Source organism: Pinus tabuliformis, chromosome 1_2, assembly GCF_031772625.1.
Source record: "Pinus tabuliformis cultivar Carrire ecotype Pingquan chromosome 1_2, CPIR1, whole genome shotgun sequence".
Classification (NCBI taxonomy): Eukaryota; Viridiplantae; Streptophyta; class Pinopsida; order Pinales; family Pinaceae; genus Pinus; species Pinus tabuliformis.
The window spans coordinates 1,303,530,128-1,303,556,917 of record NC_142298.1 but is presented as its reverse complement, the minus strand read 5'-3'; the positions used below and the strand labels follow the sequence as shown (position 1 = coordinate 1,303,556,917).

Below are 26,790 nucleotides of genomic sequence, written 5' to 3'. Positions count from 1 at the left end.
GTCCTCTTGTCTTGGCTGGTCTTCTGTGATTTATGTTTATGTTCTATCTGCAGTTTACTTTATTGATGATGTGATTGCTAATCTGGAAAAGATATTGAGCTAACTGTGAAAATTGAAATAAATTGCTCTAAGCATAGAACATACCTAAAATTTAACATATATTCAAACCATATGGCCATCAATGACAACACTGACATCTCAACAACCATATTATGTTTTTCCATTCTTTTAGATGCATCAACCTCTAGGGAAATGTTTCTCAGTCCTACTCAAGGACATGAATAAGAAGGTGCCAAATCCAAATGAACCAATGACAAGTTAGACCCAAAGAATGGAGATGGTATATAAAAGGGCTTATAATGTGTCATGGAAAGTATTAAGAATGGTGTAAGGGAGGATGAACATGATATTTCAATCCAAGTTTTCCAAGTAGTGCCTCTCCTATGACCCTAAGGCCTCAAGGGAGGTCCCACTGGATTAGGGATAAGGATTAATCCCTCAATAAGTTGAGAGAACAGATTTACAGTCGAGATTGGCCAATATTCCAAATCACCCCTTTATCTATACTAAATTCCCAAAACATCAAGTATAAGCACCCAATTGCAAAATGATCAAAGTACCTATTGAGTAGCAGCCCGCCTTCAAATAAAGAGGAAATGTCGAACAATGAGAGGTGCATGGCTCATGCAAATGGCAGAGGCATGTGGCATATCATCATTAAGAAGTGAATGTCAGGGGTTGTTGGATAGTTGCCTATCAAATATAGGAAAAAAGTTTTCTCTTGTGGGGTTACCCCATTTGGTGGGTAACAGGACACATATCTTGGCAAAAGGCAAGTCATCATGTGTCAACATGTCCAACACACTAACATCCAACACATAGGGCTTGAAGGATGTGTCCCAATTCCTAGCATAAGAGTTTTTGTAGTGTACATTAGGATAAAGTTACATTGTAAAGTAGTCATGTTACCATTTTATGTTGAGTTATGTCCTTGATGTTATCATTTGACAATGTAAACTTGGACCTTATAGTCCTAGTGATAAGATTTAGATGTATTAAAGTAGAGCAGCATTAATATCAATTTTAATGCATTTTTCAATTATTATTAGTCTTGACTTTGCTTAAATTCCTATAAGCCCAACACTTGACAATTTATTAACCTAGAAAATTATCTTAGATCTATTAAATAAATTCACAATTGGGGTTTTGACAAAAAAAATCCAACCTCGATCACACATTACACAAACAAATTATGCCCAATCAACAATTCTTCATTAATAACCATCAGAACCTACTTCGGCTCCCTTAATGGGAAAATGGCCCAAATTAAGAAAAATGCATACAACAAATCTGGATATGATCCAGCTAATCAAGTTGTTGTATTGGTTGATCTGGATCTCCTTGCGCACCTTAACACCTTCCTCAAACGCGACACACTTGTATAGAAGTCGCGACACACTTGTATAGAAGTCCTTCTCTACCCAACCAATGAGATGTCCCTCTCTCAATGTCTTATGCCCACTCAATGTTTGTGTATCTTTTCCCTTGGCCTATCCCTTCTTTTATAAGCTTGATTTATGACCAAATCCCTAACCGTAATATCCAATGTGTTCAACAATAGACATTAGATCTCAACTCACTTGAGATTAATCTATCTCATGTCCCCTAGTTCCAGTTCCCACTTACCAAACATGACTGCCTGACATGTCAACTCCAGCCCTTACTTTTTGCGTCCTTCGTCTCTTGCAACAGTCTCTTTGTCGCACTGCCAAAGTTGCTAGCTTTGGTCTTGGGATTGGACAACACCCTTGTTGGGCCCCTTTCACCTTCTTTTATATTTGTTTTTTTAAACTCCACTCGATCCACCCCTTTTGCAACCCACGTCATACAGGGGTTAAAATTTTATAAACTTAGATGTCACTCTTTCCCTGCATCCCTGCAATGCCTAGCACCTATGCGCAATTTTTGAGCTCGTACCTATTGAATAAAAAAACAATTGGATTTTTAACATAAATAAACATATTCAATAGAAGAATTACCAATCTCAATAACACATTGCACAAATATATTTTTCCAAAATCAACATTTTTTCATTAATAATGATCAAAACCTACTTGGGCTCCCTTATTAGGAAAATGGCCCAAACTAGGGAAAATACATACAACAAATTAAGATCTGATTCAGCTGATCAAGCCCTAGCCTTGATTGCTCTAGCACATTCCTTGTTACACACTAGCACCTTCCTCAAACCTGGCACACTTGTATGGAAGTCATTCTCCACACAAACACTGAGATGTCCTCCTCTCAAAGTCTTATGCTCAATCACAGTTGGTGGGTCTTCTCCATTGGCCTAGCCATTCTTTTAAAAGCTTGAGTATGACTGAATGCCTAACTCTAATCTCTAAAGTGACTGATGTTGAGATTAAATCTCACCTCGCTTGTGACTGATTGTTGAGATTCACAGTATATCTCCCTTGCCCAAGGAAAACCTACCCATTTGTCTATGATACCTCCAATCCTAGGAAATAATGCATCAATCCCAAGTCCTTCATCTCGAACTTTGCTGCTAAGTCCCTCTTGTAGTCCTCTATGAGCCCTAATGACCCTGTCAAGAATAGATCATCCACATATAGTACAAGAATGAGCAGCTCACCTCCTACCATCAAATAATAGAGGTTGGAATCTGCCTCGCTCTTCACGAAGGCCATCTGTTGCAAGTAGTTGTCGATCCAACCATACCATGCCCTAGGAGCTTGCTTGAGTCAGTATATTATCCTCTTCAACCAGCAAACATGTGTATCGTTCTCATGCATCTCAAATCTCTCTAACTATTCGATATAGACCTCTTCTTCTATCACCCCGTTTAAAAAAGTTGACTTGACGTCCATCTAGTGAATCTGCGACCCCATCTGCACTGCAAATGAGATCACGGCCCTAATAGAAGTGTATCAGACCACTAGAGAAAAAGTCTCGTCATAGTCTATGTCTTCCTTCTAGGCATAACCCTTGGCCATAAACTTAGCCTTATATTTCTCCATGTTGCCATCTGCAGCATACATGATCTTATATATACATCAAGAGCCAACTACTGACCTGTCCACTGGTCTAGGCACGACCTCCCATACATCATTAATCATGATGGAGTTGTACTCCTACCATCGCATCCTGCCACACTTGATGTTGTGTAGCCTCATGATAGTTGGAAAGCTCCCTGTCAATAACCTCTGTCACAAACACCTTATAACCATCTAGTTGCCTGCGCTCTCTAGTGCTTGCCCTAGGAGCTCCCACAAACTCCTCGCATCCTTTAATGTCTGAAGCACCTCTCTGTTTCTTCTTTCGACGGTGTTGGGTAGTGATCCAGGTGGCTCCAAAAAGACACACAGGACAAGAGGGTTTATGAACGCTCAAAAATCAAAGTGCTCAGAATAACTTCAACCTAGGACCAGAGCATAGATCTCGTCTTCCTGATCGCGGAGGTGCGAACGGTTCGTCAATCCGAGTCCAGATGATGAAGTTATCGCAAAAAGAGTTGCCTTGGTTCCTTTGAAAAAAGGAGGTTTTTCTCATAAAAATGGACTTAAAGCCTTTATAAGGCAAATCGCATCGGGAATTGTGTAAAGGGCGGACTTTAAGACCCCCGATCAGCGATTTCCGATATATGGGATCGAAGAAGTCAGATTGGCGATATCGGCGATGGAATGTCAGCATCGGCGGATCGGGTCGGCGAAACCCAAAGGCCGAGGACCAGGACCCCTGGGTGTAGCGAATGCGATTAGCAATCGTCGATATCAGCGATCAAAACGATCGGTGATCGTCTATTCCGACTTGCGATATAACGTGGACCCGACGGAATAATAGATCCGATTTGATAAAATTTGAGATCCGGGAATTTAGACTTTTCAGTGTATTCCCGTATATTTTTGGTTTCGGCCAAATCCGTTATGCGATGCGATAAGCGACTAAAGCGGACCTGATAGGGTTTGTAGGGCCAATTTAAAATATTTTGAAGTCCGGTCTTTTATGATTTTGGTCGGAATTTCCAATGTTTTCAGTATTTCTGTGTATTTCTGTTTTAACAGAAAAAGGCCATTTTGGAGGATTTTGTTGCACCGCCGATGCTTCTATGCAAACAGCTTCTATTCTAAACAAAACAACTCTGATTTCTAAGCGGCCTTGTCCCCAAACGTGTTATAAAACACGATGGGTGCAGAGAGCCGAGGAGGAGGGCCAGAGAGACAGTGCCAAAGAGTCGGCGTGCCAGAGAGAGCCTGAGAGTCTGCGTGCTAGAGTGTGCGCGAGAGCCTGAAATGCCGGAGAGCAAGTGAAGAGGTTGCACCCGAAGAATAGTCGCAGAATGAGAGGGCGAGGCTATGCAGAGATAGCTAGACTATGTTGTGAATTACGCAGAGAAGCCAGAGCAGCGCTTGAACCCCGTAGAGCCACAGAGCTTGATCAATCCAGAGCGCAAATAGCCATAGAGTCACAGCACTTGAAATTCTGGCAGATCACAGAGCTGCAGTGATAAGCCAGAGCGCTATAGGGCCAAATAGCCATAGAGCTGCAAAGTAAGAAGTCCATAGCAGTTATTCTTTTATGATCAATTCTTCTCTTTATGATCGGTTCTATTTCTTTTGATCGGATATTCTCTATGATCGATTCTTCTTCTTTGATCAATCTTCTTTGATTGATTCTTCTTTGATCGATTCTTCTTCTTGCAATCGATGTTGTGAAACCGATGTGTCAGCAAGCTTCAGCTTTTTATTGACAGCGATGTGTCAGATGTCCACATTCTTATGTGAGCAACTATCTTCTTTCATCGATGCCTTGAGATCGATGGTCTTAGCAGCTTCAGTAGTGAGACATCCACTTCTCAGATGGCCCGTGGTATGAGGTATATGGTTATTGACCATGTACTTCTTCTTTTACATTATGATGCATGGATCATTGATTGATATTGATGAAGGATCTTGTTTATTTCATGTTGTCATGATTCCTTGCTTCATGTTATGCAGAATCTTTTATATGATGTACTTGCTGTCATAACTCTTCATGTTATGTTTTGAGATCCCTTGTTGTATGTTGCTGGGATACTCTTGTTTATTACATGTCGTCATGCATGTGTTTTGATTTGACATCCCTTTTATGCCATGTTGGCAGGATGCTCACCATGCATTTTTTTGTATCATACTAATAGGAGCCTTTTGATTGAGAATTCTGGTTGTGGAATATCTCTTAGAGCCACTCCTGCGTGAGGGCATTTTTCCTTGTATGATCGCGACATCATCTCTTGTATACATCATCTTTATTGACAGCACTTAATGCAGCAACCTACACCATCTTAACACTAGGGCCCAAAGACGTACCCCCTCTTGGACGAACTCCATTATCAATGCTTATGTTTTGCTTATGTTTTCATGTGTTGATGATTGTTATGTTCCTCTTCTTTTCCACATGTAGATGTATTCATTAATGTTCTTTTAAAATGAAATTTTAACACATCACGAAAGTAAAAGGTCTTGGAAGGGTCCTTCTTCACACCCGGACCTGGATCAAGTGGTATCAGAGTGGTCTTTACATGTGTGAATTGCAACATGCACAATGGAACGTGCAATGACAGAGGATGAAAGAGCGATGTACGAGACCACGGTCAACATTTCCAAGAAAGTGGAAATCGTGTATGAAACTCTACAGAAAGAGACAAAGGAAAAGGAGCGATTGCAGCTTCAGTTGCAAGCCACAGAAGAGGCCATGGAGGAACTGAAGCAAAACAAGCATAATCTTCAAACAGAGAATGATGAATTGAAGATGCGCCTACATGAAGAGAAAGAGGAAAAACAAAGTTTGCTACAACAGCTGCAAGCAAAGGACGAGGCCTTGGAAAAGCTGCAGCGTAACCCATGTGAGGTAAAAAATAGTTCTCCATCTTCATGTATGTTCCCTGATGATGATTTTGCTATTTTTGAAAATCATACCACAGAAATTGGCTCCAAACTGTTGAAGAGAATGGGGTATGAAGGAAAAGGCTAGGGCGTTAATGGCCAAGGCATTGTAGACCCCATTAAAGTAGAGGAATTACCCCGTTAGGCAGGACTTGGGTATGTCAGGAAAGAAGTTGGGGAATGCGTTGAGACATTAAGTGAACCACCAATGACGGATGATGAGCAGCGCTCATCAGTTCTTTCCAAATTGAAAGAGAAGGTAAAAGCTGTTGATTTCCATTCGATTTCATCTTCTCATAGTATGATGTCTATTGGAGATTTGGAGATCCCAATTACAGGGACAAATATGAGTCTCCTTAGCAGGATGAGGCACGAGGAGAAAGAAGAACTTGGTGTTAATAACCACTCAACCTTTGGAGGTTGTGCATGAAAATCCATTTTCGGGTTCGAGATACACTAAAGGAGAGTGCTCAAAGGTGTTAGATTCGTTCGAGACATCGTCGAGGAAAGAGAATGATGGGAAAACATCCCCATCATCCCATGGCAGTTTCCATTGCAGGGAGAGAGCGGAGGCAAGCTCTCATCGCCATGTTGACATCAAAGACAGCAAAGGAAGGTATAACCACTTTCGATCTTCGAATGTTCATTTTGATTATGATCATGTTGCTAATAATGAACGAAGATCAAGGCATCAAAAAACATGTACTTTTTGTGGTTTACCTAACCATACCTTTTCCAAGTGTTGGAAAAGAATGGCAGCACTCATGAGGCGTGAAAGACCCTCTCAACAACATGAAAAGAAACAGGTTAAGCAGATATGGAGGAAGAAAGCCTACTGCAGTCATTGCGACAGAAATGGCCATCAAAAGGCCACTTGCTAGAAGCTCCATCCAGAGCAGCGCCCTAAAGACAAAGCGTCGGTGCGTGAACCAGGTAAAGTAGTTGTTCGACAAGCAAAACCACCTCAAGGAGGTGACCCATTCACAAAGATAAGTGAGAAATGGTTTCTAGAAATGTTGTCATTTCATGGTCATTCTTTTGTAAATCACTTGTTGAATTTTAAAATGTAAACGTGATGATATGCTCCATCACGTGGTCAGCAACAATGATGTCTGGTCATGTTTTGAGTCGTATTTTACACTCTAAAAGTGATGTTATGTTTCCATCACTTGTCAAAACAATAGTGTTTGGCTTTATGTATGTAAAATCATGTGTTGCTATGATGATGTGTTTTCCATCACTTTTTGAAACAACCATGATAGGTTGACCTTGTTGTCATAGCTGGGGTATTGCGTCCATCTTGTTGTAAACTTGACCACCGAGTATGTGTTATAAACTCATGGCAAGTGTGGGACGTTTGGGTCTTAGTTGGTCATGTCATTCAAAGCATGTAATTTGCAAAACAATGTACTACAGGTTGCAGAGGTAGCAAGTGTCGGTTCGTCGCTTAAGGCTCCAAAGAACAAAGGTGAAAGAGATGGAAGCGAGACCTTTTCAGGACGCTTGTGATGCAGATAGGGTATAGAGAAAGTGGCAGATTATTTTTCATGCTTTTGGAGGACCAAAAGCTCCTCAGTGGGGAGGATTGATCCAGGTGGCTCCAGAAAGACACACAGGACAAGAGGGTTATGAACGCTCGAAAATCAAAAGTGCTCAGAATGACTTCGAACCAGGACCAGAGCGTAGATCTCGTCTTCCTGATCGTGGAGGTGTGAACAGTTCGTCAATCCGAGTCCGGATGATGAAGTTATCGCGAAAAGAGTTGCCTTGGTTCCTTTGAAAAAAGGAGGTTTTTCTCATAAAAATGGACTTAAAGCCTTTATAAGGAAAATCGCATCGGGAATCGTGCAAAGGGCGGACTTTAAGACCCCCGATCAGCGATTGCTGATATATGGGGTCGGAGAAGTCAGATCGGCGATATCAGCACTTGCAAATCGGCGATGGAATATCGGCATCAGCGGATCGAGTCGGCGAGGCCAAGGACCAAGACCCCTGGGTGTAGCGAATGCGATTAGCGATCGCTAATATTAGCGATCGGAATGATCGGCAATCATCTATCCCGACTTGCGATATAACGCGGACCCAAAGGAATAATAGATCCGATTTGATGAAATTTGAGATCCGGGAATTCAGACTTTTTCAATGTATTCCCGTATATTTTTAGTTTCGGCCAAATCCGTTATGCGATGCGATAAGTGACTAAAGCGGACCCGATAGGGTTTGTAGGGCCAATTTAAAATATTTTGAAGTCCAGTCTTATATGATTTTGGTCGAAATTTCCAATGTTTTCAGTATTTCTATGTATTTTTGTTTTAACAGATAAAAGGCCATTTTGGAGGATTTTGTTGCACTGTCGATGCTTCTATGCAAACGGCTTCTATTTTGAACAAAACAACTCCGATTTCTAAGCACGCTTGTCCCCAAATGTGTTATAAAACATGATGGGTGCAGAGCGCCGAAGAGGAGGCCTAGACAGATAGTGCCAGCGAGCCGGCGTGCCAGAGAGAGCCCGAGAGTCTGCATGCTAGAGTATGCGCGAGAGCCTGAAATTTTGGAGAGCAAATGAAGAGGTTGCACCCGAAGAATAGTCGCAGAATGAGAGGGCCAGGCTATGCAAAGATAGCTAGACTATGTTGTGAATTACGCAAAGAAGCCAGAGCAGCGCTTGAACCCCGTAGAGCCACAGAGCTTGATCAATCCAGAGCGCAAATAGCCATAGAGTCACAGCGCTTGAAATTCTGGCAGATCGCAAAGTTGCAGTGATAAGCCAGAGCGCTATAGGGCCAGATAGCCATAGAGCTACAGAGCGAGAAGTCCAGAGCAGTTATTCTTTTATGATCGATTCTTCTCTTTATGATCGGTTCTATTTCTTTTGATCGATTATTCTCTATGATCGATTCTTTTTCTTTGATCGATTCTTCTTCTTGCAATCGATGTTGTGAAACCGATGTATCAGCAAGCTTCAGCTTTTTATTGACAGTTATGTGTCAGATGTCCACATTCTTGTGCAAGCAGCCATCTTCTTTCATTGATGCCTTGAGATCGATGGTCTGAGCAGCTTCAGTAGTGAGACATCCACTTCTTCAGATGGCCTGTGGTGTGAGGTATATGGTTATTGTCCATGTACTTCTTCTTTTACATTATGTTGCATGGATCCTTGATTGATATTGATGCAGGATCTTGTTTATTTCATGTTGTCATGATTCCTTGCTTCATGTTATGCGGAATCTTTTATATGATGTACTTGTTGTCATAACTCTTCATGTTATGTTTTGAGATCCCTTGTTCTATGTTGTTGGGATACTCTTGTTTATTACATGTCATCATGCATGTATTTTGATTTGAGATCCGTTTTGTGCCATATTGGCGGGATGCTCACCATGCATGTTTTTTGTATCACACTGATAGGAGTCTTTTGATTGAGAATTCCGGTTGTGGAATATCTCTTAGAGCCACTCCTGAGTGAGGGCATTTTTCCTTGTATGATCGCGACATCGTCTCTTGTGTACATCATCTTTATTGATAGCACTTAATGCAGCGGCCTACGACATCTTAACACCGGGACCTGGAGACGTAGTCCCTCCTGGACGAACTCCGTTATCAACGCTTATGTTTTCATGTGTTGATGATTGTTATGTTCCTCTTCTTTTCCACATGCAAATGTATTCATTAATGTTCTTTTAAAATGCAATTTTAACACATCACATAAGTAAAAGGTCTTGGAAGGGTCCTTCTTCACACCCGAACCTGGATTAGGTAGAGCTTCATGCTCCTCATCCTGCCCCTGTTGCTCCGTCTTCTTTGAACTCACTGGAGAACTTGCACTTGAGCTAGTGTTCATACTAGTAATTATACTTGTGGTATGTTGTCCCTGCGGTTGGTGCTCAACCCTTGGTGCTTCTATTGGCCCACTTTGATCATTTGTCGGCAACTCACAAGATCTTTTGAAGGCTTTCTCCTCTTGGAATTTAACATCCTGTCTCACGATGATCCTCTTGCTACTAGGAATATAGATCTGACGTGTAAAAACTGATAGCTTGTAGACTTGAATGTAAAAAAACACAAGAGGTATTTGAAATAATAATTTATTATATATATATAAAATGTATAAGTGATGATTGTTAAAATGAGGACCCACATGTATATACCTAAGCTGGTGTCCTTTCGTGATTGGGCTATCTTTTTAGGCATGCCTTTTCACTTAACCTAATGACCATTTAACATAATCAATATTTGACTATTTAATATTTTACATTTATTTTATTTATTTGTTATGAATTATATTCATAACAAGATCCTATATGCCTTGGACATTTCGCTGCACCCAACAAAATAGCCCTTCTCTGCAGTCTGATCCAACATGGTGCATTTGTCATCTAGCATGTGACAATAAGCTATACTGCCAAAGATTCTGAAATGCCCAACCTCTAGCTTCTTTCCTGTAAAAGCCTCTTCTGGTTCATTTTCCAAGAGAAAAGGTAATTAATGATTTACTCCAATGAGTACTAAAGCAAATGCCTTCAAAGAAATCCCCAAGTTAAAGGATTAACTTCTAGGTTTCCCTCTTGGTGTGATGGCTAGGGCATTAAATTTCTTGAGATTCCACCATGGGAAATCCAACAAGACTTGAGGATCACTAGAGACACTAAGGAAGAGTTATATCCAAGTAAAATTCAAAATGCCCTCCTCTAATGGATTTCGCACCAAGCCCTAGAGAGGCCTCTTTATCCTTAAAGGGGCAAGGAAAAGAGACGAAGAAAAGAGGAATTTTCAAGTTTAGGGTGATCACCAAGGATTTAACACCAGTGCCTAGCAATTGGGAGAATTGGAGTCAAAGATAATCTTGATAAGGCAACTCGCTCTTCAAGGAGACATAAAAGCAGCTTCGTTGCCCTTAATGAAGCAACTACACAACACTTCTAGATATTTATACTTCAACGGTAATTGATAATGTAGTTCCAAAGATACATATGCAAAGAATGCTCAAGGAATATTCATTCATCCATCATCTATTAGTAACACATGCAAAATTTCCTAATAGTTTCAATGCTTTAAATAATATTTCATCAATTAGGGCACATTAACAACCATGAGACAATATTCTATGAATTAGATATTAATCAAAATTACAAACATAGTATTAAAAAGCACTTACAAGACAATGAAGAACATATCCATCTATCACAATGCCAAAAAGAAGCTCCAAGGGAGATAGCAAAATTAACCAAACATCAAAATTCATCCAACTCATCCAAATTCATCATCAAATTGCAAGTCCGAGATTCTTAAGAAGAGATATCAAAAATCCAAAGTGTGATGCTAGGATGAGGCAAGGTCTCTCGTATTTATACAAGTGTTAAGAGTTCAAAATATGAAAGACAACCCCTTTTTTGCCTAATGTGCTAAGTAACCCACCCATGGTTACAAGCCAACCATGATAGCTCAAAAATTAAATCGAATTAGCCCTCTTAAGCCCATGCAAGGTTGACGTGGAGGCCTAGAGAAATGTCACATGGCTCGGGTTCGACAATGATTAGGTTCGGTTTGAGTTCGAATGTTTTGATGAGGTTCGTCATTAGGTTCGTATATATAATGAATTATACTATAAAATAGTAAGAAATCAACATCAGTAAACATCAAAAATGCTATCACAGACATGGAAACTGCAAGGATAAATTACAAGCTTGAGTTGCAACAGGAAATTATGATTTTTGATCTATGGACTTGGTCAATGGCTATGAGGTTTGATGAGGTTCGCCAAACCTCAAAAAAAAATTAAGGTTCGCCAAAATTCGAACCTCAAGGTTAAAGTTCGACAAACCTTGTGACATAGGCCTAGAGGGGCGGCGTTGAGGCCTCATGTGCTAAGGATGAGAGTGAGGGCCTCAAAAATGATGATGAAGAGGGAGATGTCCTCCATATGTTGCAGAACATCTCCAAACCCCCATTTGGGCTACGTGGGCTTCAAATGGGTCTCATGGGTTTCCAAGTGGCTCATAATCAAGTCAATGCCCCATCAATGAAGGCTAGAATGTAATGATCTAAGCCAATTTTTCCCTAGCTTGCCCTAGGGTTCCAATAACGCAAGGAACAATAATCAGATTGGAATTAAAATTCTCAATATATTTCTACAGATCCTCATGTGATGATCACCATTGCATTAACGGAACCAAACCACAATACGATTTTTTCCCACCATATAATTTTAACATATTGTTAATGGGTAGATCGAATCCAACCCACCATCACAAACAAGGTATATCCAATCCACAATTAAAATATAATTTTGGGTAATCTATATTATAACCCATTACTTGTTATGAATAAAATATATATAAAATAATATAAATAATGTAAACAATAAAAACACTAAATAATGATTATAATACTAGTAATTAGTTAATGAAGGAGGTATGTCCCTAAGGACATGACCTTCCATGAAGGGGCACATGCCTACGGTATATAAGTAGGCCCTCACTCTCATTTGTAACATCATTGTCATTCATACATTTTAATATATATTCTTGTATCTTCAATGGATATCTACATTTTCCAAGTCTTCTGGAATGTTTAACCTGCTATAACGAACCTTGTTCATAACATTGGTATTAGAGTTGTTCGGTCCTCTGGCCGCTCAACCGCTGCATAGAGCCAGTCTAATCCGGCCTTTGGCCATCAACCTTGCATCAACTTTTTTGTCGTGAAACTGAAAGCATTATCGCTATAGAATTTTTTGGAGTTTCTCCATTTCCTGATTTTGTCAGAGGTCCTTGGCCATTTTTAAAGAACAAAAAAAAAACAGCCAAACCTTTAGCCTCAAACAAAAAAAAATGTTGAAAAAAAAGAGAGCATATAATATAGAAAAAATAATTTAAAAAAAAAAACATAAGAAAATATATATATATAAAGTCAAAAAAAAGAGTGTATATATAAATTATATATATATATATATATATATATATATATATATATATATATATGTACATATATAAACAGAAAAAGACAAAGGAAAAATTATATACAAGAATTAAACATTGGGGACCAAAAATTAAACCGTTTTTGTTGCATCTGTACGGTCAGCTAACCAATAGCACACCACAACCACGGGCCCTCTTTGACTTCTACAGACCACCGTAACCCACCTACAACCATCACAGCTTACCTGCGGCAGCCACCTACACACACCACCACTGTCATCCTAGTCAAGCCCCACTTCCGTTGTCCAACCTTGACACAGAGATGTCGAGCCACTAGGCTCCTGCCACCAACTTCTTGTCGTGTCCCTAATCTATCCACACAATAGAAGGAACAAACACAAATCAAGAATTTTCGACGCCATTTTTTATAGTCTATACACATTTCTAATCAGTCGTATAGGGGTCGTTATACCGTCATATAATTCTAAGTATATTAAAAATAAAAATAAAAATAAAACCAGAAAACGAAAAACTAAATAAAACAATGTCCATACGCGATGGTGTTTAAATTCAATTGACTCTTAGTAAAAATTCACAGTCGTAGCCCCGGTCACATCCATACCTTGTCGTTGCTGCCATTTAATTTTGTAGCTTACGACACATCGAAACCAGTATACATCCACCCATAATTAATCCGTACATCGTGCTGCCAATTTTAAGATTTTGTACATGCCCCTCTTATTGTACTGTTAGTTGTACGAAATTCGACGTACTAAATTGTACAAGAAGATTAAGCATTGGAAATTATTAACAAGTTGTTGTATTGGTAGGATTCAAGCGTTTTCCAAAACGTCGCATCATACATCGCGACTCATATTAATTATAGGGATTCATATTAATTAAAGTATAATTCTATGGTATATGGTGGAGGCTAGCATTTGAATGAAAAAATCGACGTGATAAACAAGTTGAGAAGGAATTATATAAAGTGAACTAATTGTTTTGAAGTTGCTGTAATTAATTCTTTATATATATATTATAGAAGATATATATTTTGTTAAGAACAATCAAAGATTAAAAAGATTATAAGTCGTTTCTGGTAGACAAATCAAAGGAAATTCCCTCCATCAACTTCTCTCAGCCTGAGATTGAAAATCGCTACCAGATACTTGCAGAATCAGCACTCATATGCAGATTTAATGGGCTTTGGCCTCGCACAGCAGATCTTTACCAATGGGTCCATTCCTCTTGGACTAAAAAATGCAAGATTTTCTTATGTTCAAAAGGATTCTTCCTGGTGGTTTTTGACTTAAATGAAGACTACCAGAAGGCCTTAACGGGAGGCCCTTGGTTCTGGGGTTCGGCTGGGCTTTTTCTCACCCCTTGGTTTCCAGACTTCGACCCTTCTACAGCTGTCATCTCCAAGCTTCCCATTTGGGTCAAGCTCCCGAATCTTCCGACTCATTTTTGGCATTTCTCTGTCTTCTTAGCCATTGGAAATACTTTAGGACGCTACCTGGCTACAAATACCTCAAGAAAGGAAAATGGTCTCTACACTTACGGCAGACTGTGTGCAAAAATAGATATTAGCAAAGGACTACCGGATCAGATTAATCTCAAGTTTGGAGATTTCCATTGGACTCAACCATTGGATTACGAGAACACAGCCTTCCGTTGCTGCCATTGTCATCAAACAGGGCACCTCTAGAGTACTTGTTCCCAGTTCATTGATAAAAAGAAGAATCTGAATCGCAAGCCCAAACCCAAGAGATGGAACCCTTTTGAGCCTCCCCGTCCTTTGGACGATTTAGATTTCTCTAGTTCGGATGAGAAGGAATCTGAAGCAAATGTGCAGAATGATGAGGAAACTGAAGCTGATATGCAGAATGATGAGATTCCGATGGACGCTCCCTCGGTCGGTCCAGCGGTTCCCTCTGACCCTCAGATTTCTCAGAAACGTTCTCATTTATCTTCGTCCTCAGACTCTGATAAGGATATTCAGCCGCCAGTGCAGAATAGTCTTCAACTTGTTATGGCTCAGCCAAACTCCACTGGGTGGGTCAAAGTGAGCAAGAAAAAAGGCAAAAAATGTCGTATTGCAGGAATTAACCCCTCGGGGTAGCTTTCTCTGCTTAGTGCTATCCTTTTGTATTCCAGTGTTTTCTATGGCCCTTTCCTTGACTGTCTCTAAGGAGCGAGGTTGATAGCCTATCACCTCCGGCTCCCTTGCTTCTCTGCTTTGCTTGTATGCAAGCTTGTTTGTACTATACTTTTCTTATCTTAATAGAATTAGTCTTTATTCGGAAAATAAATAAATAAATAAATAAAAGAAGAAGGTATATTTTTTGATAATAATAAAAAAAGTCCTGGTATAAAGGATTATAATAGGAAGTTAATTGAGGATATTAAAAGTTGGATTTATAAATCATAACATTGCCTTCCTCTTCAAAAATCTTTGTCCTCAAAGCTTACTAATGAAAGGGCTTGATCTCTTTCCCTATTTCGCATATCTTCTCGTCTATGAACTTTAATCTTCCTTGAAACTAGACAATATAATGCTTTGAGTGATAAACAAAATTGTCAGACTGAGAATGGATCTGACCATCCTAGATTAAACTTCCATTACACTACCCCTATGACATAATAATGTTCCAATTAAAAAAATAAATGTCCCCGGCCCATGGGCCCTATGCCTCCTTAACGCACTGGAACTTTCTAACGAGTTGTGAGTCAAACGGTTGCAAGTCAAATCCTTAGGTCGCCGAGGATGTCGCCGATTTAATTCAATGCAGATTTCTTTGAAGGAGATGTGGATGAATAAACTCGAGAATGGGAAATTCATATGATTCATTCATACATTTTAATATATATTTTTGTATCCTAAATGGAGATATTTGTATTCCAAGGCTTCTGGAGTATGTAACCTGAAGAACAAACTTTGTTCGTTCCAACCTATGGGGATAAATAGGCTAATGAGTCCCTTTCGACCTCAATTCGGAAAGGATATTACATAGAAGATGACACATTCCCTCCCATGTCTCCCTCAGAAAGACATAACGTCCTTTGGGCCCTGGATTAGCTGCCAAGTGTCGGGTTCAATATGTAGCTAGGTGGGCAAGGTGGTCCAAGTACATCATCATCTCTGAATCACTGGGGCACAAGCAAGCAAATGGTGGTGTTGAAGAAGCTTGTGGTGCAGTAATCAATGATCTGCATGGATGGAGTCCCATGGCTTTGAACACTCACCCTACAAATGCCATTGTAATCTTCTGGAGGGCTTGGATGTCGTATAGGGAGGCCAAGTCCAAGATGAAAACCAACCTGCAATCATGTATATGCATCTCCTCGCCTTCCAATACAATAATTCATTACTGCAATTAAGTAAATAAGCTTGCTAATCAAGGGTAGAATTGGATACTTCATAGAGAATACATAATCTTGCTTGGTACTTAATCCTGGAACTCTTGATATTGTTTTCTTGAGAATTCGCAGAGCCCCATGGTGTAAATGTCCCATCCTCTTGTGCCATAGTTCATTCAAATCTTTATCTCCATTGTTGCCTATCAATGCCATTGGAGATTCTAGTTGTAATCTATATCAATGTTGCACTAATCGGGAAAAAATCGTGATTAAATCGTTTTATCGCGATTTTTTCAAAAAAAACAATAAAATCGAGCGATTTAATCGGAAATTTTTTTTAGCCGATTTTTTCGAAAAAAAATCATGGGAATTTCTTTTTTTTTATGAGGAGGTGACCCAAGCTACCCCTGTCACAAGTAGAGGACGTGGTCTACCTCCTGTAGCTCCTAGTTCTTCAGCTTCTAGAGCACAGCAGAGTCTACTACCAACTCCACTGACATCTACATCTAGAGGGACAAAGGAAATCAGTAGTATTAGACTTTAGTTATTTGGTTCATTTCATTGTATATGACATTATGACTCATGCTATGAGATACATTATTATATTTTTTGTTGATATTTTGAGGTTGAGTTGGGACTCAGAAGTCAGGACTTACTATTCAGGACATGATTCATTGTTATGTGTGATTTTAGCACTAGAAATGATATTAAACATCTTATATATTAGTTCTTTCATCGCATTTATGTGTCAATGTATTTATTTTATGTTGTAGATGGTTTAGATATTAAAAAAATTGAAAAAAAAAATGAATATTTTTGTACCAAACGATTTTTTCCCGATTATTATGATTTTTTCCCCGAGCCGAATTAATCTTGATAACGATTAGTGCAACATTGATCTATATAGCCTGTTACTTCTGATTCCAATCTTGACCTTCCTTTTCCAAGTCGAGTGTTTGACATATACTATCTCCTTAATGAAGAAAATGTCATAGCCCTCATTTTGAAGTTGAGATATGGAGAGTAAGTTCATCCCCAATCCTGGCACATGCAGCACATTGGTTGCTCGAAGCCACTCTTCTGCTTTGGTTTGAAATACTACAGTACCGCTTCCTAGGGGGGTACACTTTGCCTTATTTCCCATGGTGATCTGAAAATTCATCCTTTCTTCCTAATAATTTGAAAAACATTCTTGAATGACTATCATATGACAGGAAGCTCCACTCTCTATATACCAAACCTCAAAGGAGGCAGAGCATGCTAGGCAAGCAACTTCTTCTTCCAGTCTGGAAGCTAACATAGAATAATCGTGATCCATGTCCCTCATGCTTTCTTCTGGAAATCTACGTGAGTCCCTTTGAGTTGATGCCTCTGCATCATGCTCCTGACCCATAGCTGATTCTTCTCTCCTGTTGCCAGATCTCTGCTCTAATACCATGTGAAAATTTCTAACCCGAAATTCTACTGCAGCAACTGATTTATTTCACCTACATAATTACACAGAGAAAATAACAATGATATGCACAAGAACCAATCACATCAACACAGTTGTTTTTGGACAATTGTCCCCGAAAAAACCTAATGTGGGAAAACCGGTGCAGCAGACAAGGGTTTTATTAATCTTCAGCAAAAATTGCTTTACAATGAATGATTTTACAGAGAAACTAAGAGAAAACACCTGAAACTTTCCCCTAGAAACTTTCTGACACCCTGGAGACCCTTCTCCCACTTCTGCGTCACTTTTGTGTTACTCTGTGTGGTTCTACGTCCCTCTACGTTAGCTTGGGTGATTGTGTTACTCTGTGTGGTTCTGCGTCCCTCTACGTTAGCCTACGTGAGGGTTGCGTCTCCCCTCGACTGTGTCTCCCTCTGCGTTGTCTCTCAATGCCCCTGCATCACCTCCTCCTCAGTCACTGACTACAGCTGATGCCCTCCTCTTCCTCCACCCTACAACTCTCCCTCTGAAATCGAAGAAATTCTCTTTGAGAATCGATTTTCCATGGGATACTGAGTATCTGTCGGTGTGTCTCCAAATGATCCTCAAGTCTTCTCTTATATTTTTCCTATTGATGAACCAACAACCGAGATTAAGTCTCTAATCAACGACTAAGATTAAAACATACTTGATTCTCGTCTTTTAAAGCTTCTCACCCTTATCTTTATTAATACCCATTAATATTTTTATATTCCTAAGTTTAAAATTAGAAACCCATTACAAATATTAATTATTTTAATAACTCCACATCCGAGTGCAATTTCTCCAAACAATTTTGAGGTCTTGGAGATCTCATGTGCCTTAGCCTCTCCACCAAATTTCAAGGCTAGAGCACATCTGATGCTACCCAAAATCAACACCATGGAGTCTTGTCTATTGTTGTGGAGGTCCATGGCTCTCAACACACACCCCACATTTGCCAATGTAGCCCTCTAGAGGGTTAGGACCCCGTATAGGGAGACCAAACCCAAGATGGAGACCACCTACAATCTGGCATAAGATCGAATGCACCCCCTAGCCTTCCAGTATGACAAGTCAGCAAGGAAATCGAGTAAAAGAGCTTACAAACCATGATCACAAGTGGGAACTTCATAATGGTCTGCCCTTCAATAATAAGCATTGGCATGTGGTAATGTCTCCAAACTCCAAATGGGGTTAACCAAGTATCCCATTAGGTGGTTTCTACTTCTAAAAGGGATAATATGTCCAAGGTATATCCTTTAAAAGGTGGTGGTATATGATAAAGAGGTGAATGCAGTAGGGGATTAGAAGGGGCAGCCTTGGGCCAAATGTTGGGGTACAAGGATAGCTAGTAGAAGGGAAGCCAACACTTGGGTATATAATGTATAGGAGGGAGCAATCGTGGCGCATGAAGTGCCCCAACCTTGATTTTTCCACCCTTCTTTATATGTCTTTTCCCTTCTTATGAGTTTTCTTCAATTAATTGCTCAGGGCTCAAGGGGTAAGAGCATGATGTGTGAGATATAGCACAGGATACCCCCTTTAAGGTAGGGCGGTTCATTGCCCACCAGGGGTTGGGACAATCATGGGTTCCTATATGATGAAAGAGGCTCATAGAACCTATAAGAACCAGGGTGATGGTCACGATGATGGGGTAGAGCTCATGTATTGGCTTTTGCCCACGTACTAAAAGTGTTTGTCCCGACCATCTTTTGCATTTTGTGGTATGTTTTCCTATTGAATGTGGCCAATTTTGCTTTTGCTTTTCCTTTAAGCTGCATCAACCTTTGGGGCATCATTTCAAACCTAACCCAAGGTGTGGGCAAAGGGAAGGGGAGAGCTAGCCCTGTGCAGACCCAATGGAGGAATGTGAACCCAGGTGGGAGAAATGATGAATGGAGTAATAATGAGTGGAAAAGGGGTAATATATGTCGATGAGGGAGCGGGACCATGCAACCAAAATCAAGGTTTCCCTTGAAATACCATCCCTAAAGCCAAATGGTCAGTAAAAGAGATCTCATAGGACTAGAATTCAAGGTTAATATCCAAAAAGGGGTCTAGGGAACAAGAGCACAGACCTAATCGATTCTTTCCGCCGAATCCCCCCATTAATCCGTGCCCAGAAGTGTCCATGATAAGCAAACTACAATCCTCAATAATCAAATGACAAGGCATACCTTTAGGATTGGGAGGCCCACCTTCAAACATACAATCATGACAGATGGGTGAGGGACCACATGCCTGGCTCAAGTGGCGAAGAAGTGGCACAACGAGCTAGTTAGTGGTTGTTGGTTGCCAGCTGATAACCATCTTGGAGAAAAAATTTCTCCTAGGGATATCACCCACAAAATGGTGGGTAACAGACCCAATGGACAAATGTGGACCCAGATGAGGAAAATGTGAAAAGGGCTTGTAATGAGTGGAGGGGAGTGAGATATACGGTATCAGAGAGCGGGACCACGCAACTAAAATCAGGGTTTCCCATGCAATGTCATTCCTAAAGCTAATAGCCAATAAAGGAGATCCCACGGGACTAGGATATAGGATTAACCTCCTAGTTGAGGTAAGGGAACAAGAGTACAGTCGAAGCCCTTCCTTCTTCCAAGTTGCCCAACAATCCATGCCCAGGTGTGCCCAAGAAAAACAAGCATAAACACCCAATTACATAATGAAAAAACATACATTTGGGATTGGATGGCCCACCTTCGAACATATGATCATGACAGATGAGAGAGGGTACACAATCACTGGCTCAGATGGTGGAGAATAATAGCACATCATAGCTATCAGGTGGCTACAAAGGGCTGCTGGTTGCTGGCTGAAGACAAATCTAGGAGAAAATTTCTCCTATGGGATCACCCATAGGAGATAGCTAAAAGCTAAATCTCTAGCTAAGTGAAGATAGAAAATAAAATGCAAGTACAAGAAAGACATCCCTAAGCATGATTTATTACTGTTTAATGTGCAACTGACAGTTTAATGCCTCTGGAGAAAGACATTTTTTTAATTCTCTCATCTGCTAATCTGTATTCAAAGAATCTTACAAAGAACTAAAGTCACTGCCGTTCTGCTGTTCTACTTTCCATTTATTAATTCATCTCTACAATCCATCCCATGTTAGTCTGTTTGAAATACTGTAAAAAAGTATTCCCCTTTGCCAACACAATGATCTAATAATTCACATGTCAGATTGTTCCATGTGGACAAGACAATGATATGTCCTATCAGAACACCATGTGTAAATGACAAAGCTAACACTTAACTTTTGTACTAATGCTATTCTTTTGGAGTGATGATTATGTGACCAGTAAGATGAATTTGCTTAAAAGAGGCTAATATTGACTCTATAGTTACCCAAAAAACATCAATAGAAAATCAGACAAGGTATATAAACAGAAACCATGTATTTTAAGAAAACATGCAAATATCACTTGGAGAAAGATTCAGATTCCAGAATATCACAAAACAACAATAGAGAGATACAAGCCACAACTGACCTTGTGTGAACACTGAAGTGATGGACTAAGAGGAAACAGAATAAGCAACCGGTGTATTAGGAAAGGCAGCATAGCCTTGAGCCACTTCTCCATTACCACCTTGATTTGTATTGCTGATGTAGTTCCAGTTGATAATTCACTTGAATCATACGCTTCCATCCTTCTCATGCATTTGAATACAAGGTTCAACCCCTGAAGTATACAGACCATACACTCAAGACAAGCACTATCAGGAGAAGGCACTGAGCACACTGACGGAGCACACTCTGCCCAACCCTCGAGCAAAACTGGTACAAGCGCTTGCAAGCATTCAACAAGGACAGATATCCCTGAAGAAATGGAAAAATAAAGATTCAACTAATAATTTTAACATTTAACAATAGTGCCTTGTAATATTTACCAGATAAGAAAAAAATCACCTTCATGACGCGAACCAGGATTCAAAGATTGTCCTCTAGAAATTATAAACCATTTGACCTTCTAGTTGAAAAACCAGACTTTTAAGATTGAAATGGCACTGCCCTCAAGAACTCTTAATGAACCAACGCTTAAATTCAGAGAATTTCACTGTGAAGAATTATTCAACAGTAGCCAATGAACATAAACAGTGCCTCACAAGATATTAGTTCCTTTAACATACTCCTGCTATTCTATGTATGCAGAGTCCTTGATCTGTAAGTTGGACATAGACAAATAGTCAACCAGGCATATTAACACCTAGGTCTTTTTTAATCATTGTAATGAATTGCTGATTACTTTAACTTAAATCAAGAAAAATGTACCATGTATTGCATATTTATTAGCCTCACTTTAATAATGAGCATAATAGTTATGTTGCACCATGCTTCAAGGACCAGGGGTAGAGCAGACAAGAGAGGATATTTCATGGACAGCTGGACAGTGCCCCCTATTAAATTACCTTGTTGCTCAGAAGTTGTTCATCTTCAGCCTGGGAAAGCAACAGCAGATCATCTTCAGCAGAGGCAAGCGGTTATGGAGAGAGATGGCACACTTGTGAGCGTTATACTCATGAGGTCAATTTGCTTTCTGGACTCTCTCGTCTATTTATAATTTGCAGGATTTATTGTGGATTCAAGACACAGAGCGCATACCTTAAAACAACTTCTCTTGTTGTGTGTTCTTCCCTGGGTTGTGCATTTATCCTTGGAGGCTACACTTGCCATGTGGGGCCACACTAAACTAGGAGCATTTATTGCAAGGCAGGTGGATGCATTTGATTTAGAAGTTCCACTCCATGGGGAGCACTCCTTGAAGGAATTTAATTAACAGTGAAGGGCACACTCCCTGAGGCCATTCATGGCCACTTTGTAACCCGTTCCTCTCCTTGGCTCATAAGATGAAGGATGGTGCACTAGTCTCTGAGCCAGCAGTGTCGTTAGTGTGCATTTGAGTCTTCTGTAATAGCAAGTACTTGCAGCCTGTTTGTTAGCTGCCATTGTAACTGTAATAGATTTATGTGATTTCTGTGCTGAAAAAGGTACCAAGGAGGAGTTTCCTAGTGATATTTGCCTAAACCTAAGAACACAATGTGAGCCCACCTTTTTAGCGTAATTTTATGTGATTATTAAAGTTGTGAATTTTTAGTCACTTTATGAGGTTCTAAAAGTACATTGTTCCTTATAATATTAGAGTGAATTTATGTTTTTAAAGTGACTTTATGAGAAAAAGGTACATGGTACAAAAATATAGTTATTAAAGTGACTATAGGGGCTCATTAATGAAGGGGGAGACATGAGAGGGGGTCAATCTGAGATTAGATCTCCACCCTTGATCAACAGAAGCTGAGATCTAATCTCAGCCCTTGATCTTAGGGATAGGGCATCTCATCATTAGAGAGACTAAAAAGGGAGAAAAGGAAATGGAGGCTCATTCATTCTTCATGCGTAGAGCTGGAGAAGAGCAAGGAGAAGAGCAGAAGGCAAGGAGGGTGAGATAGCAAGCTTTTCACTGAAGGAGAGAATGCACAGCATCGATGTACAGGCACACATTTCCAGGCTGATACAGTGGCACGCAAACCGAGGTCAGTTTTCTTCAGCATGAAATTCAAGATTCAGCACAGTTTTTGAGGGAGTCAGAGCATTACTTGTGGTCTGACAGACCCAAATTTCAAGAAGAAAAAGTCAGGTCAGAGGGTGCGAAAATCGAGAAGCTTAAGTGCTGACAGAGGCATGAATTTCCAGGAGGAAATATTAGTCTAACTGGCACGCAGATTGAGGAGAAATCGCAAGTCTGTCATCACAAATTTCGAGAAGAAATTTGCAGATTTGTGGCATGATTTTCGAGGGGTCAGAGTGCTGACTGGCACAAATTCCAATATCTGGAAAGTCTGAACAGTGGCATGATTTTCTGAGCAGAGAAGGCTGACTGTGGCATGAATATACAGAACAGCAGTGCAAAAATCTAGGAAGCTGGCCTGAGTTTCAAAGAGGGAGATAAGTACTGCTGTGTTGTATTCAATGCTGTAATAATTCTATGAGAAAAGTAAAATAAAAATCCTCTTCCTACTGGTCTTCCCTTCGGGGTTTTTCCAAGGTGTAGTCGGCAAAAAATCTAGTGTCTAAATATTTGTGCATGCTTGTGAAATTAATAAATTATCAGCTGAGAGTGAAAGAGTAGTAGCAGCGTCAAGTGTTTTAAATTTTAATTGCAATTTTATATTCAAGTTTAAATCAACAATGAACATGGGGTTTGGGCATTAAACTTGATGAGAAAAACAACTTGAGACTGGGTGGGGCCACAGGGCATAAAATTTCCACATGGTATAAGAACACCAAGTAAACCTACAGTTGATAAAGTGCAACCAGCAAGCATAAACCAGCCTATATACCCAGAGATTTGTGGTTGAGATGGAGGTTGTTTGCTCAATTTTAGTGTTCAGAAGTTGTGTTGGTTGAGAGGGTCAAAGACTCAGATGGCCACTGGTTTGAGGGTGCAGGATAGGTTGAGTGGGGCTGAAATATTTGGTCCCTAGAAGGAGAGGATAGTCTTTTTGCTTGAGGAGTTTGAGTTGTGGGATATTGTAGAGAGTACAGTAGATCCAATTACTGATCTTTTTCAGTTAGCAGAATTCAACAAGCACAATGTGAAGGCTAAGAGGATCCTTCTAGATGCAATTAAAGACCACCTTATACCTCATGTATCAAGGAAGAAATTTCCCTATGAGATGTGGAAATCCCTGATAACACTTTACCAGAGCACCAATAGAACAGGAATATGGTGTCGTGTGAGCAACTAAGAAATACCAAGATGACCAAGACTAACATAGTGACCTCATGCCTTACCAAGATCACACAACTGAGAGATGAGTTCGCTGCAGTGGGAGAGGCTTTCCTTGAGGACCAATTGGTCAAAATGGCATTGAGTGGTTTTCCCAAGAAGTGGGATGGATTCATTTACGGAATTGTTGCTAGAGAGCATCTTCCATATTGGAGGAGGATGTGGGATGTTTCATCCAAGAGGAGTGCCAAGAGTGACAGCTAGCATGGTGGGGTTGACAAGGAGGAGAATGTGGCCCTCATAGCTAAGGGCAAGAAGAAACCCAAGAAGGGGTCTGCTAGTGGGACCAAGCAGCAGAAGGGGAAACCGAAAGTACAAGAGAAGGACATGAGCAAAGTGAGATTCTTTGCTTGTCAAAAGATGGGTCACTATGCCTTTCAGCGTCCCAATAAGAAGGGGAAGAAGAAGGGTGTTTCAGCGTTAGCTGAGATGAGTTTGCCACCACATTTGACTCGGAGTTTGCTTTACTGGTGACTCTTGCCACTAGTGCTACGTCCTCTAGTGTTTGTTTTGTAGAAAGTGGGAGCTTCTTGCCATACGACCGGAGTTAGAGAGCACTTTACAGATCTTACGGAGAATGATATAGATTTGGAGGTGGTGCTTGGAGATAATTCCAAGGTCATAGCAGCGCATGTAGGGATTGTATCCTTTCAGAGCGAGTCACAACCTCCCTTGAAAGTGACAAAGGTACTATATGTTCCAGGGCTGAAGAAGAATCTTATTTCAGTTTCTAGTATTGAGGATAGGGAATAAGTGGTGGTGTTATGGGATCGACATGTACTCACATATCCCAGGGATCTAGTATCACTTCTGCTAGAGTGATTGAAGTCTGCCATGGGAGACTCTACAGGTTCATGTTTCAGCCTACTAGAGCCTTAATGTCTATGACCAGTAGCAATGATTTTTGCAACCTATGGCAAAGGAGGATGGCCCACTTGCACCATGGAGCATTCAAGATAATAAGGCAAATAGTTACCGGTTTGCCAAATTTCAGTACTAAGCATCATGATGTGTGCAAGGGGGTGTGCTTTGGGAAAGTACACCAAGACTCTTTTCCCGAGTAGTGACAGCAAGGTAGAAGGTTTCCTTGATTTGATCCACACTGATGTATGTGGTCCTATGTCTTCCATCTCCTTGAGTGGATTTTCATACTATGTCACTTTCATTGATGACTACTCTAGACAGACCTGGATTTTATTTATGAAGTCAAAGGATCACATCTTCAAGAGGTTCCAAGAGTTTAAGGCTCTTGTGGAGAACCAGACACGAAAGAAGATCAAGGTCTTGAGGACAGACAATGGGGGCGAGTATACCTTGTGAAAATCGATGAGACCCAAATCCCTACTATAGCTAAATGATATTACTTCTCCTACTTGTTAATTCATGCAAGTTATTTACTGTGTTGCACTATAAATATCGAAGTAAATATGAATGAAGCCTTCACTAATTAAATTATATGTGGAAACAAGAACTGAGCAAGAAGAAATAACACACACACAAGTGACACTGTTCTTTGTGGACAAATGTCCCCGGAAAAACCCAATGTGGGAAAACCAGTGCAGCGGCTGAGGGTTTGTATTATTATGCAATAGTTTTTTAATACAATCTTTGGATGCCTTACTGGCTATCCGATACAGAGAATCTAACTGATAGAGAAATTAGTGAGAAATACCTCACACTATCACTGGAGATTCAATACTGATCCAGGCTCTGGATGGCAAGCCCCACACTGCCTCTATGTTGCCTCTGCGTCAGCCTACGCAATTCAGCGTCACAGCTACTAGGCTCTCTGACACCCTTCTTGTTGGTCAATTTTCCTCTGGAACTTCGACTCTCTACCCTTCCGGTCTCACACCCTGACTTCTGGCTCTAGAACTCGACTCTCCAGCAAATTCTGAATCTCCTCTCAGGCTCTACGCTACCTCAGCGTGGCTCTACGTTGCCCAACGTGGCTCTGCACTGCCTCTTCTGGATCTCTCTCTACCTCCTCTACAATGTATCCCCGGATCAGGAAACTCTCCAACCGGAAAACTATCCCTGCCCCTCACTGTAAGAAATCTCCTTGATGACCTCTCCGGCAACTGCTATGTTGCTCTCTTGAGAAAATCGATCTCTGATCTCTCACTCAATGTGTCTTCCAAATGCCCATCAAAGTCCTTTTAATCTTCTTGTTGAGTAATCAACAACCCAGATTAAGTTCTAATCAATGGCCCAGATCATATTGACTCGATCTCCGTCTTCTTCTAGAAGATTCACACCCAGTGTTATTAATACCCTTTAATTATTTTAATTTCCTAAGTTTAGACTTAGGCATCCATTAA

The 26,790-nt window shown here is 40.3% G+C and overlaps 1 protein-coding gene across 3 annotated transcripts in view; it reads right to left on the bottom strand.

Annotated features, from left to right (window-relative positions):
• Window positions 1-26,790, bottom strand: part of LOC149211001 (uncharacterized) — a 543,418-nt gene that overhangs the window by 363,977 nt on the left and 152,651 nt on the right. For all 3 annotated transcript variants that reach the window (XM_089396847.1, XM_089396848.1, XM_089396849.1), the window contains one exon: window positions 21,173-21,501. In XM_089396847.1, the coding sequence (XP_089252973.1) occupies window positions 21,173-21,501 (329 nt within the window). The remainder of the gene's footprint in view (window positions 1-21,172; window positions 21,502-26,790) is intronic.